Source organism: Dermacentor variabilis, chromosome 3 (genome assembly GCF_050947875.1).
Source record: "Dermacentor variabilis isolate Ectoservices chromosome 3, ASM5094787v1, whole genome shotgun sequence".
Classification (NCBI taxonomy): Eukaryota; Metazoa; Arthropoda; class Arachnida; order Ixodida; family Ixodidae; genus Dermacentor; species Dermacentor variabilis.
Window position 1 is genome coordinate 14668329 of NC_134570.1, and position 13674 is coordinate 14682002.

Genomic DNA, 13674 nt, shown 5'->3' on the forward strand with positions numbered 1-13674 from the left:
ATAAAAAATTGACGACCTAACTAAAAAATTCGAAACCAACAGTCACTAGATTTTAAGTTTGTCTTTTAAATGCAACAAACCTCGTCAAATTTGGTGCAGTGGTTGCCGAGAAAAACGAATTCTCCTTTTACATGTATTTAGATAGGAGCACTCGAGCTAAAGCTTCCTCTTAAGGGGGGACGCGGCCCTTGAAAACCGAAAAATAGCGAAAAAGTCGATTTTTGAAAAACCATATTTTTGGGTTGTATGTCTCATAAACTACCTGTTCTGTAATTATCAGCACCTAATTCAACCGTAATGTACCAAAAATAACGCTACTTTTGAGGCCACCGCGGCCCAAAAAACACGCGCAAATGCCGAAATGAAGTCAAACTTCGCGGGCGCGCCATTCCCGGCCCATGCGGCCTGCCCGCGCCATCTTGGTGTCGTTTTGACCGTGGATTCGTTGTCTCTATTTTGCCGCCTTGCAAAATGGCGTCGTCGGCGCGGTTGAGGCGCTATGGGCGTTTTCCCGCGATGTGATGCGGAGCGCTGATTGGCCGGAGCAGCGCGTTCAAATCTCGCGGGCTAAAGCACGCCTGCCATTGGCTGCTGCGCGGGCGGCGGCGGCTGCACCCTTTGATGCCGCGCTCGCGTCGTTGTTGCCCCTTGCTCTGTCCGCCTCAACATGAGCTTGCGCGCTGCTCATCGCCTTGCGCTATCTTTTAGATTATTTGTTCAGCTTTTCTTTTTTCGCTAGTTCTTCGCTGCACGCGATGCCGGCAAAGCCCAAGACAGTGCAGATGTTCGGTGCACGGGAGCGCGATATGCGTCTTGTACGAGCATCGAACTTCCGATCTCCCGCAGCGAGTGCCGACTGCGTAGACGCTTTTCAGCGGCGGAACTGTGCTTTCGGCCGTCGCCAGTCGAAAATCCGACACACTGAGTGTGCCTGGAGCCACAAGAGCTAATAAAAATTAAAAAAAAACACGTGTTCAACTTTAAGGCCCGTTTTCTCGGAATAGATTTTTTCGCAAGTAGTGGTGCTGGGGAAGGCGATATCTCAAGAACCACTCTTCAGATTTGTATGCCGTTTTTTTTTTTCTGTTCCTGAATGACTTTGCCAGGGGGTAACAGGCTTCGTTTTTTGAAAGCTGGTGCAGTTAATTTATAATAAGCAATTAATTTTTGATGAATGTGGTCATTACTGGCTACATCAAATTCAAAGTTGTCTTAAAAATTTTTGGAGGGGAAATTAAAGAAAAGGGCTCTTTAGCCCCCTGGGATATCTATCAAGGGATCATCACAGTGAATTTCAGCTTCCTACGATGTCCTGGCATTTCTCCAAGCTCTTCCTCAGGCATATACATGAATCACCTAGTTAGACCTCAATAACTCTGGAACTAATAAACATATCTTCATGAAACTATGCAGTTCCTCATAGTTCGGTGGTGTGAACGTACCCCTGAAAGTTTCATCTGGATATCTTAAAAAATAAGAAAGTTCGGTCTCCAGGGTAGCCTCCCCCTTAAGAGTCTACCTGGCAAATACTAAAATATGTGTGTTTGAGCCTCAGAACCTTTTATCTATTATGTTTTAGTAAACTAGAAAAAGTGGAAGCGCACGAATTGCCTCAGCTTTGTTATCGGTGCGATAATATCAATCAACGGTAGATTTCGAACTCTGGGTCCGTTCGTGCATGTATGAATGACTTCCGGGTTTAATGTCAACTCCGCAACACTATGACAATGGCAACAACTCATAATCATTGGTTACATACAGCTCCTTTGTCCTTTGCGTTTGCGTAGTTTCATTCAAGAATGTAGCTATCCGTCCAGTCAAAAGTTAAAATGCAAAAAACAGAAGTGATCTTTGGCGTCAAATATGCACGCATAAACAGGGCAGCTCATGCACCTTTGTTCCAAGCTGTTTCACGAAATAGACTTTTATAACTTATAGGGGTATTACTCAAGTTCGCGCGTGCGCACCTGACCCTTCTCTGGATCGCACAGGGCCGGCGGAGCGGCAGTCGTTTGCTAGCACTTTCGCAGCAGCCCTGACAGTCAGAGCTGTGACCCCTAACCCGCAGTTCGCAGGGACTTGCGACCACGGCGGGTTCAGGCCAGGGGGGACAGGGTTAGTCTCGACCTAAGGTGTTCACCTTAGAGTACAAGCACCAACTGACAACAACAGCATACACAAATACAAAACAAAACCACAGCGGCGAAGCGTTCCGCACGTCGGGGGCAAAATAAACCACACAATGTGGGAACCACAAAAGAGGCTGATAAGAGTTCAGCTCACCCAGAGTGGATCCGCGCGCGGGCCCTGGGGCGGTCAGTTACTCACAAAGGCCGAGCGCAGCAGGAGGGCGGCATGAGGCGGTCTCAGCAGCTGAATTGAGATACGGCCAGTCACAAGCACCTCAACCGAAAGACAACGATTCATCGGGAGAATAGCGGTTCTCCCCGAGCGGCGGAAAGGGAGTCTCCCCGGTTCCAAGAAAGGGAAAGGAGGAAACGGGGTGCCTTGGGCCCAGGCGTCGTGGCCAGGCGCGAAGAGCAGTGGGAGCGGCGAAGGTGCCCTCTCCCCGCTACCCTCCGTGAGCGAGCATGTGATAACCGCGTGGCCACTCCGGAGATATCGGGATGCGCACGCAATCCCACAAACTCCACGACATAGCATTATTTAGGACAAGAGACTGGTATCTAGCGATCAGACTGCATAAAGCGTTTAACATTCAGCAGCACCTCTACTACTTGCTTACTAGAACCAGTGCGGTGCAAATGCAATCAGCACAGTTTCAAGTGCAAGCCAGCGAACTGCAGCAAGAACCAGCCCGTGTACAGCACAAATCAGTGCGCCCCAGCGTCATAGCAGTGAAACCAGCGTCTCGTCCAGTGTGACCTAACTCTTATTCAGATTTCTCACTGGTGTCTCAGTGACTCCTAGCGAGCGCCAGTATCCCCAGTGCAATCCAGTGCCAAAAAATGTGTTGGTTTCACGCTGGAAGGCACTGAAAGACGCTGGTTTTTGCAATAGGGATTCCTAATCCATAAGGACATAGCGGGCAACATTGACGAATTCTGCAGAAGTAATGAGAGGGTAGCAGTAGTCGTAATAAAGCTGAATAGTAGTTATAGAATAAAGGTAGTACAATCCTACACTACAACCTCCATTCACGATGATGAAGAAATAGAACAGTTTTATGAAGATGTTGAATTAGTGGTGAGGGAAGTCAGGCACGTACCCAGGATTTTTTTCCGGGGAGGGGGGGGGGCAACCCAAGGCAACTTTTCTATGCAAATGAGGGGGTACCTTTACTAGTACAAATGGGAATAACGCCCACCATTCACTATAAAAACGCATAAACGCACAAAAGAGAAATGAAATAAGATGTATTTTACAGGTACGTCTGTGCAACACACCTCTCCTTTACTTGGCCAACAAAGAACCACGTGAAATTGCGCAGGAAGAACACTGCTAAGAACAAAGAAGCCCCGAGAGTGTAATATAAAGATAACTTTAGTAGAATACAAATTAAAAAAACAGCAATTGACAACAAAGGCACATGGACTACGTGGAGTTGTCTCAACCAGACGTACGCGTTCCAATGCGCCCGCACGCGCTGCACCACGCCTGGGCGCGTACGGCGTCAGGCGCGGAGGCTGTTTCGTGTGTCGGCGCGCGGCGGCGTGGAGACCTACAACCGCTAGGATTTTTGCGCCCGCGCCGGAAGCTGCCGCTCGCGTCAGTAGCATGACGCACCTCACATGACCACGGCAAGCCAACGTCACTTCCGGAACGACTCTTCGCGCCACGTTCAGGCAAGCCCGGTTAGGGTGGCTAGAATGGGAGGTGTCAGCATCGGCTGGGCTGCGCCGCGTATGGCGGTGTGGCATTCTTTCATGAGGCGACAGGTGGCGCGCTCGTCGTCTCCGAGATGCCTAGCCTGATGTGTTTGAGCAATCTCTCCGGCTCCAAGCACGCGTCGTGAAGTCTGTGGTGAAGTTAGCTTCGCCTTCCCCGCTTTTGTTTGCTCGTCATAAGGAGTTCTGAGTAGCCTTCTTGACCCACGCCACTGGAAAAATTTGGTTGGTATGCAGAGTAAGCTGGATGATCTCCTGGATGTAGGCCACCTAAATGACGTTCACGAGATGGTAAAGCATTGTGATGCGATGCCAGATCATCGTGAAATGGTGGGATCAAATAGCGACTCTCGCATACCCTACTACGTTAGCGGGTAGTAAGCAGGAAAATGCTAATGAGAACAAAGTGCGAAGAGTGTTCTCTAGCTGTTGCTTCAAGCGAAAGACTCGCGCCTGCTTCCAGAAGAGTTGCGCCTTACCAACCACATGGATAGAGGAGGCCTACTTTACCCATCACAAGCACTAAAAGACTTGGTTGCTGCGATGGAAGATGCCTTCACGCATTGTTTCAGCTTTAACAAGTTGAAAGCTGACAGCATCATGGGCCTTATTTTCTGCCTGTCAATAAATAAGCTGGATGTGGTTGGCTGTGCGCAGCATAGCGTAGAAATCACCTACCAAGTTATACGGCATTTTGTCATCACGAGGTTGCACGTCCTTGTCGCAGGAGAGAACGCATCGAAGCAAGGGAAGCGAGAAAAAATGAAGTACCTCAAGTTGAGGCGCACAACATAACTGCATAATTGCAAAGTTTATATCAGCAAGACCAACATAAAGCGTTTATAATGTAAAACAGGAATTGTTCCCATCATATTGTATGCACAGAAATATCTGCATATCTGAACAGAATTTCCCACCCGACAAATTATTGTTTGCATTGCACCTCGTTCACCGTTTCTGGGTATATACTTCCATTATATATTGGATTTGCGCTCCATTTCGTGTCATATTGTTTGTTTGAGAGCTAACAACCATGTATATAGAGTCGTGTGTATTATCTTATTAGCAATAAATATACTTTTGTTTTTGTAAGGCATTTTTGGCGTTATCTGAGGGGTACTAAATACGCGAACTTAGTTCTTTGCAGGTTTCTAATATTGGAAACCAAGTTTCCCTTAGCGCTCTCATCATGCTGAGTTTTGACCATTGGTGCCTACAGTTCTACCTTTCACTGCAAAATTTAAAAAAAAAAACTTGAAATAATCATGTTTCACTGGAGCGGCACATTTCAACTGATGATGCGTGCACCAACTAGTAGACGATTAGGACAAGCGCCTCTAGCTCAAGACACTAATAAAGTCACGCCAAACAAAACTTCATACGGCACCCCATAATAGTCCCTTAAAATGTAAAAGCGTCACTGGCAAACTGCAAACAACCGCCTACTGCGGAGGCTTTCTCAGTTTGGTGCAATTATGAGTTTCACAAGTGTTGCAATGAGCGCGAAGCTAAAGCGCGGCGATAAAATGACCAAAATTTAGTACATAGTACATTAGGCCAGCTGCAGTGATAAAACCGCCTAGCCTTTAAAATGGTTTTCCGATGCGCGTTTTGCGCCCCAACTAGCCGCGGAGCGCTAGAGCACTTCACAGCGGAACCAAATAACCACAGCGAACCTTGGCCAGCGTACGGGAGGCATCTCGGAGCCGACAGCAGCGCCGCCGCATCGTCCTGAAAAAATGCTGCCTCTCCGGCGCTCCGATGCTGACACCTCCCCCTCTAGCCACCATAGCTCGGGCAAGCTGCTTCAGTACTTGGTGATGCTATGCCGATGCTGCTGCAGGTTTTGCCGGGCTCATAATACTCATATTAGGTCGCAGTTGAGCTGAATGACCTACAAGAGTCGTAAAATATGTTTCTTAAATATAAAAACAAGTTTTAAGCTAAAATTATTGTGTTTTCTTGCAATATGTAACACATTGCTTAACATGGCCGTTAAGCGAAGGCTAGACTGCCTTGAACATGGCAAGCTAGCAACACTGCGCCACCGCGACGAGACGCGCGGCTACGCGCGGCAACTCGTGCATCGTTTGGGTGCGCTCCCTCTTCCTCCGTCGGGCGCGACGTTGAGTCAGCGCGGCGTGTGCGGACGCATTGGAACGCGTACGTCTGGTTGAGCCTTTATTCCCTCAGCCAATCACAGCAGCAAACAAAATCATCGTCATGCGGCCTTTTCAAGATGGCGTCGTACTTGACACCTCCGGAGCGTCTGCTGTTTTTGAAGAGTATTTTCATCGGCAGAAGCAATGAGGTGTGCAAGAGACATGGACATAATTATAGGGTCTTCAAAAGTCTGCGGTGCAGTTAATTTCACTGCTGAACCTGTTTTACTCATGAAACTTCACTGCCAACTGAAGTGAAACTTCACAACAAATAGCTGTAGCGAAGCAAGCATGTTATTTCAGTTCAATAAAGAATTAGGCATTCGCCATTCCACTATAATAGGCGAGGGGAAAGGTATAAAATTACGCGCTAATAATTTCATTGTTGTAGTTACTGCCTCATTTGGGTAAGAGAAAAAGTTTGAAGTACGAATTATTTGCGACCTCGTGGAGGAACAGTGGCTGGCGGTTATGAGGGCGTGGGCAGGGCTTCATTGCAGACTTAAGTTGTATCCGACTATAGTAGCGTTTTTTAATTAGCTCTGGAAGAAATATACAGAAATATATATTCGGGGAACAATCACAGTTCTTTTGGATCCTTCGTTTACTGCTCTGACAGAAGTGCCACACAACCGACTCGTATTGTTATTTGGGAAGTTACGTAACGATGCATGGCCACCAGTCGTGTACAACCGCATATGGCGCAGGAAGCTGCGATTCCACACGTACTGCGCCCACCGTGGAAGGTTAGAAAAACACCTACATAAGCACAGCAGAGAAGCAGCTACGTTAGGCGGCTCGAATGATAACTGTAGAAGCGTCATTTAACACACGGAATTGTCCTCCACTTCCGACGGCGTTATGACTGCTTCCTCTTTAAATAAAAGATCTTGATTCATAAATGTTTTCATAAACAACAGTAAAATTTGGTAATTTTAGCTTTTCTTTCCTGTTTGGCTGTTGCCTTGGCTCTCTCCCTTAGTAGATCGCTTAATTTGTCAGCTCCTTGCTACTCTTGTTTCCAGTTGCCCATTTTGGACAAAAATGCTGCACAATTAGGGAAAAACCAGACGACGTAACGGGTGACAGTCATATTGTTAAGGGTTTAACGGTTATTGCAGGATTTTATGATGCACGCTGTCTTGCATTATTTTATTTTCCACCTTGTCAAACCCATATCACGGGTATATGGTTCTGAGGATCTCTCAGAGTCGCAGCGGCGAGAATTGGCATTTCCTCTGGTCGCAACTCGTTCCACGTGCATACAGACCAGCTGACCATGAACTGAATACCTTTCCTGGTCCCTGGTCAGTCTAAACGAAGAAGGTTGAACTAAGAAGCAACAACGATGCGTGTGACCGTTCAATAAACGGCGACAACTGAATGCATTTCAAGTTAATCGCACGGGCACCGAATTGATGAGGAAACTGGCCTTCACATCCCAGGAGGTGCCGATAACTATACCGTCATCCAAAAGAAGTGAGAAAGGCAGCAAAATGTTGACCGCCGAATAGCTGTCAAATCTCAACATTGATTTGGCGGCGCTTTAGGAATGTGTGTGAGAAGTGGTGGCGGGAGCGGGGGGGGGGGGGGGGTGTATGCATCTTAATTTCGGGGGGGTCCTGGGCCCCCCTGGGCCCCGCCTTGGGTACGTGCCTGAGGGAAGTGCAAACTTGGTATACTCTAGGCATGGGCGACTTCAGTACAAAAGTTGGCGAAGAGCAGTCTGGTGAAAAAACAGTTGGCAACTTCAGGATCCATTCTAGGAACACTATAGGAGAGATACTGGTAGAATTCGTGGAAAGGAATAAGCCCCGAATAATGAATACCTTCTTCAGGAAGCGTAGCAACAGAAAGTGGACCAGGAGAAGCCTTAATGGAGAAACAAGAAATTAAATAAATGTCATACTTTCTGATACTTTCTGCCGATCCCAGCATAGCGCAGCATGTAGAAGTATTAGGTAGGATAAAATGCAGTGGTCATAGGTTAGTGACGTCTAGGATTCATCTCAATATGAAGAGAGAAAGAGTAAGACTGGTCAGGAAGAAACAGGCCAACCTAGACGCATTAAGGGTAAAAGCAGTTCGATTTAGGCTGGTGCTTGCAAACAAATATGCAGCATTATAACTAAGAAATGAAGATGACATAGAGGTAATGAATGAAGCCGCAAATAGGATGGCTTCAGAAGTAGCAATTGAAGTGAGAGGTAAGGCACCAAGGCAACCAGTAGGTAAGCTCTCCCAACTAAGGAAGGACATAATAAAGAAATGACAAAGTATGAAATTGTTCAACTCTGATTAACAAGGAGAAAGTGAGGGATAGTTAAAGCTATCACGTGAGAAAGTCTGAGGAAACAGTAAAAAATGGATGCAGCATGAAATCAGTAAGAAGAAAACTTAGCGCAGGACAAGGCAAGATGTATGCACTGAAAGATAAGCAGAGTAATGTCATCAGCAATTTCGAAGATGCAGCTACAATACCTCCATTTAAAGTAGTACATAATGAACAGGTTGCAGAGGCTCATTCTATAACTAGCGATAAAGTTTGAAGGGCATTGCAAGACGTGAAATGGGGAAAAGTGGCAGGTGAAGGTAGGATAACAATGAATTTAATCAAAGATGAAGGAGACATCATGCTTGAAAAGCTTGCGGCCCTTTATACAAAATGTCTTATGACCTTAAGCATCCCAGAGAACTGGAAGAATGCCAACATTATACTAATCCACAAAAAGGGAGATGTTAAAGAATTAAAAAATTATAGACCCATTAGCTTACTTCCAGTATTGCATAAAATATTCACCAAGATAATTTCCAATAGAATAAGGGCAACACTTGATTTCAGTCAACCAAGAGGCAGGCAGGCTTCAGGAAGGGATACTCTGCAATGGATCATATCCATATCATCAATCAGGTAATAGAAAAATGTGCAGAGTACAACCAACCTTTCTGTATGGTTTTCGTAGATTATGAAAAGGCATTTGATTCAGTAGAAATACCAGCTGTCATAGACGCGTTACTTAATCAAGGAGTACAGGAGGCATACATGAATATCTTCGAAAATATCTACAAAGATTCCGCAGCTACCTTGATTCTCTACAAAAAAAGTAGAAAGATACCTATAGACCTTTGCACCGGAAGCCTCGAGCTAGAGAGTCGGAAACGGATATCAGGCCCCCGGTAGCGAGAGTAGCTAGCGTCTCATAGTTGCCCTCTATTGCTGGACTGTCACGCGCGCAGTTCCCGCATTGACTGCACGACGTTCTCGCGATTTTAAGCTTATCCGAAGATGCTACACGAACGTTCGGGCAGCACTGCACTGTGTACGGTTGTTCAAATAACCAGAAGAAGCGCAATGCAGCAAGAAAAATGCAGTGCAGCACGCACAATGTTCTGCAAGAGGACTGCGGCTGCAACATGTACCTGTTGTATAGGTTTCCTGCCGACGCGGTACTGAAGCATCGCGGGATTAGCGCTGTAAATCGTAAGGGATTCGTCCCTACGGAGTCGTCGCGCGTCTGCTCGATTCATTTTATCGACATGAAGCGGAAGTCTGAGAATCTAGAGTCGATGCTGGGATACGTGAGGAAGGTAAGGTGCACTGTGTGTGTCTCCATCGTCAGTCCCTAATGTTTAGATGCGCTATAAATATGCAAATATGAGCCAACAAGGTCAAGTTCTGGCCTTGTTGGTTCAAGGCGGCAAGCCGACAGTGGCTGACGTCGACGCCATTCCGCAATCGCACGGACTGATTCGCAGCCACGGGCGCTCAAAACAGGAAAGTATTCGCCTTCATGCGTAAAGCTACACCTCTCAACACTGGTGATACTTGCACTAAAGGTCCAAAACGATGCTGAGGAGACTTAATACATGGAGAATCAGGTGAAAGCAGCTGCAGCGCTGAGCTGACGCTTCCCGGCGCCATCGGGCAGTCGCGTGCAGTCGCACGGCCGCTGCCAGCAAGAAAGTTTCCGTCTCGATGCATAGCCAATGCCTCTCGACACTGGTGAGAATAGCACGAAAGTGGCAAGATGACTCTGTGAAGGCCGAAGATACGGAGCAACACAGATGTAGATAGCATGCTATCTACATCTGTATGTTGGTTGCAACTGTAGGTTGCATCTGTATGTTGGTTGCATCTGTATGTTGGTTGCATCTGTATGTTGGCTGCAACCAACGTTTTTAGATCTGTTTGTTGATAGCAACAGCAGCGCTGAGCCGGCTGAGGCTGAGTAACGATAGTCCAGTATGGCATCGCCGCCAAGCACATGCTAGGCGGCGCCAGAAGTCCAAATATAATGGTGCCCGTGGAAGCCTCAGTGCAAAGGTCTATAGAGAGAGGGGTCAAGCAAGGAGACAATTCTAATGCATGCTCACTGCTTGCTTGGAAGAAGTATTCAAGCTATTAAACTGGGAAGGCTTAGGAGTGAGGATCAGTGGCGAATATCTCAGCAACCTTTGGTTTGCAGATGACATTGTCCTGTTCAGCACCACTGGGGACAAATTGCAACAAATGATTGAGGACCTTAACAGAGAAAGCGTAAGAGTGGGGTTGAATATTAATATGCAGAAGGCAAAGATAATGTTGAATAGCCTGGCAAGGGAATAAGAGTTTAAGATTGCCAATCAACCTTTAGTCTGTGAAGGCGTACATTTACCTAGGCCAATTACTCACAGGGGATTCTGATCATGAGAAGGAAATTTACAGAAGATTAAAAATGAGTTGGTGTACATATGGCAGACATCGCCGGATCCTGACTGGAAGCTTACCACTATCATTGAAAAGAAAGGTGCACAACCGATGCATCCTACTGGTGCTAACGCATGGTTCAGTAACTTGGAGGTTGACAAAGAAGCTGAGAACAAGTTCAGGACCGCGCAAAGAGCGATGGAACAAAGAATGTTAGGCATAATATCAAGAGACAGGAGGAAAATGGTGTGGATCAAAGCGCAAACAGGAATAACGAATATTCTAATTGACATTAGGAGAAAATAATTGAGCTGCACAGGCCATGTATGGTGTAGGAGAGATAACCGGTGGACAATAGAGTTACAGAATTGGTGCCAAGAGAAGGGGAGCGCAGTCGAGGATGGCAGAAAACTGGGTGGGGTGATGAAATTAGGAAATTCGCAGGTGCAAGTTGGAATCTGTTGGCGCAGCAGGTGTAATTGGAGATTGGAGGGAGAGGCCTTCGTCCTGCAGTGGACATAAAATAAGCTGTTGATGATGATGATCATCTAAAAAATCTCAAATATTAAAATAAGCATGTTGGCTGCAAATGAAACATTATCCAAAAAGACGAGGTGACACAAATATGCTTTGCTACTGTCAGTGAAAGTCTTATTCAAAACGCAAAACGATATAATAAAAAAAAAAACAAGAGTAACCATGCACAGAGCAAAGCCAGTGCAGAAAAAATAATAAACGTATTTAACAAGGCAAACAGGTTAACTTTATTTTTCAAGCAAATGAAGAGTTCACTACAAATGAAAACAAATTCATTGATGCAGTCATCTAAAGACTCTTCATATAAATGCCTCTGCCCCTTTCAGTGTGCACTGTCCATGATGCTCTTGCAGAATTTCGGTATTTTCGCTCGCCAATGAGCACCTACAGTCATAAGATGCCTGGCAAACTTGAATAGGGTTATGCTTTGTTCTGCTGTGACCTGAAGTTTATGTAGCACTCCACTTTACTGTGTGAAGCATCCAAATATGCTTTACTGCACATCATTGGAATTTTTCAAACCACACAGACCTCTCAGAACTGACGGATGAAAATTGGGAGACCTACAGCTTGTCTTGCATTTTATCTACATTGTATCTATCAAGCTTATAGCAAATTAAGCTCACGCTTATAATCAATTCTACATATTTAATTAACTTTCCCGAGGCTTTCCTTAGCTTCATTGTCTGTTACTAAAACTGAAGTGTCCCGTTTGCCTGATTCTTCTTGCTCATAAGCACAACATTGCTTATATATATGTGTACAATACAAATGTTCCAATGAGTTGTTTTTAATTTCATGGCAGTTAAGCTATCTGTGGCAGATTATTTTCTATCAACTAGCACTGGCCTGTTTTTCAGAAGGATCAATAATGCATTCCGTGGATAGGACTTCTTTATGCAGGGTTCACTGACAAGTTGGTTCCTCAGCCTTTGATTTTACTACCTTTCAGCCCAAGCTGGAGGAGCGGCTCAGGGACATTGCTATAGCCACGAGGAACACCAAAAAGAACAAAGGGATGTACAGGAACATTCTCATGTATGGACCCCCTGGTACTGGCAAGACACTCTTTGCCAAGGTAAGGTCTCAACGACTTGACTTGCTTCGCAGGTGTTTTTTCCAAGCATCATGTCTGTGACATGACCTAAATAAATATGAGCTCCCCCCCCCCCCCCCCCCGCTCCCCCAGCTCCTTTTTCTACAAATTGCCATAGTGGCTTAGCTAACTCATAGGCACAGCTTGACTTTTGTGTTTAGGCCCATGCTTTCTCACATATTTCCTACTTTTTTGTCACTCTGATATAAATCTGGCTAATTATTAAAGCTCTTTTTAGGGGACTTCTATGGTGCATTGTTTCACATATCTGTGTTTTCAGCTACACCTTATGTCATCGAATAATAAACAGTTAAGTAGGTAATGAAGTAATGAAGTAGGTAAAAATGGTCATTTGCTTTGTTATACCAAAATTAGATTATTTATGCAAATAGGTACAGTCACTGGTGGATTTTTTTTACAGGGTAGGGGCCACAAAATTTATGAATTTATCAGGCAACTGGAAAAAGCAAATTTTAAAGAGAAAAAAAATTTGTTGAACTTGAGGGTTGGCGATGAAAGATGCGGTTTCATGCCATGTTGACAATATCTTCTCATCGATGGTACAAAGCGAAGCTTGCCACTCTTTCGTGTCCACTCAGACCCCGTGGCTAATACTGTCGAGCCACTTATATTGATACCGCTTTTAACAATATATCGGTTATAATAATGAAAGGCTGCTGCACCTTCAACTTTTGTATGTTTTCTATGGGGAAATAATGCGCTTACTACAATGCCCCCATGCCTCATTATCAGTCATAACGAAGTCTGGCTGCTTGGTGTCCATGCCGGAAGGCAGGGGAATGTGGAATCCTTGAAAAGAAAAAAGAAAGTGAAATGCGAGCCGCTGCATGATGGCTGGGCATACCAATTGCCGCCGCGCGCTTTTCTCCATGAGAAATGCACGCCAGCCTCATACGCATCTCTTCCGTCGCCCTTCCACCCCTCCAAACACGAATGGGCTGCACCCACAGCTCTGCACTGCACCACCCTCTGAAACACGAATGGACCATGCCAACTGCGCTGACAACGCTGACAGCGCTGCTCCCAGATTGCTCACTGGGCCCTCACAGTTGGTTCTTTATTGTATCGCCCTCATTCTGTGCAATTCTGCTAATGGATTAAGTTTCTTGTGTTTGTCTTTGTTTGTTGCGTCGAAGTCGTTCCTGGCCACGTTGTTCCTCAGCCTCGTTTGACTCACCACCGAAACGGAAGATGACTGATCTGCCTGCTGATCATCGGCAATGCACAACGTTGCCAGTGAAAAGAAAGCACACTGCTATAGATTTGGTAACAAAGTGTTTATAACCAATGAGGCGATCGTCGCGAACAAGCTTGCATCTGATA

The 13674-nt window shown here is 45.8% G+C and overlaps 1 protein-coding gene across 1 annotated transcript in view; it reads left to right on the forward strand.

The window, feature by feature from the left end:
- bor (ATPase family AAA domain containing bor) overlaps positions 1-13674 on the forward strand; it is a 54163-nt gene that overhangs the window by 21563 nt on the left and 18926 nt on the right. Inside the window, exon 8 of the mRNA XM_075684245.1 lies at positions 12187-12312. Within this exon, the coding sequence (XP_075540360.1) occupies positions 12187-12312 (126 nt within the window). The remainder of the gene's footprint in view (positions 1-12186; positions 12313-13674) is intronic.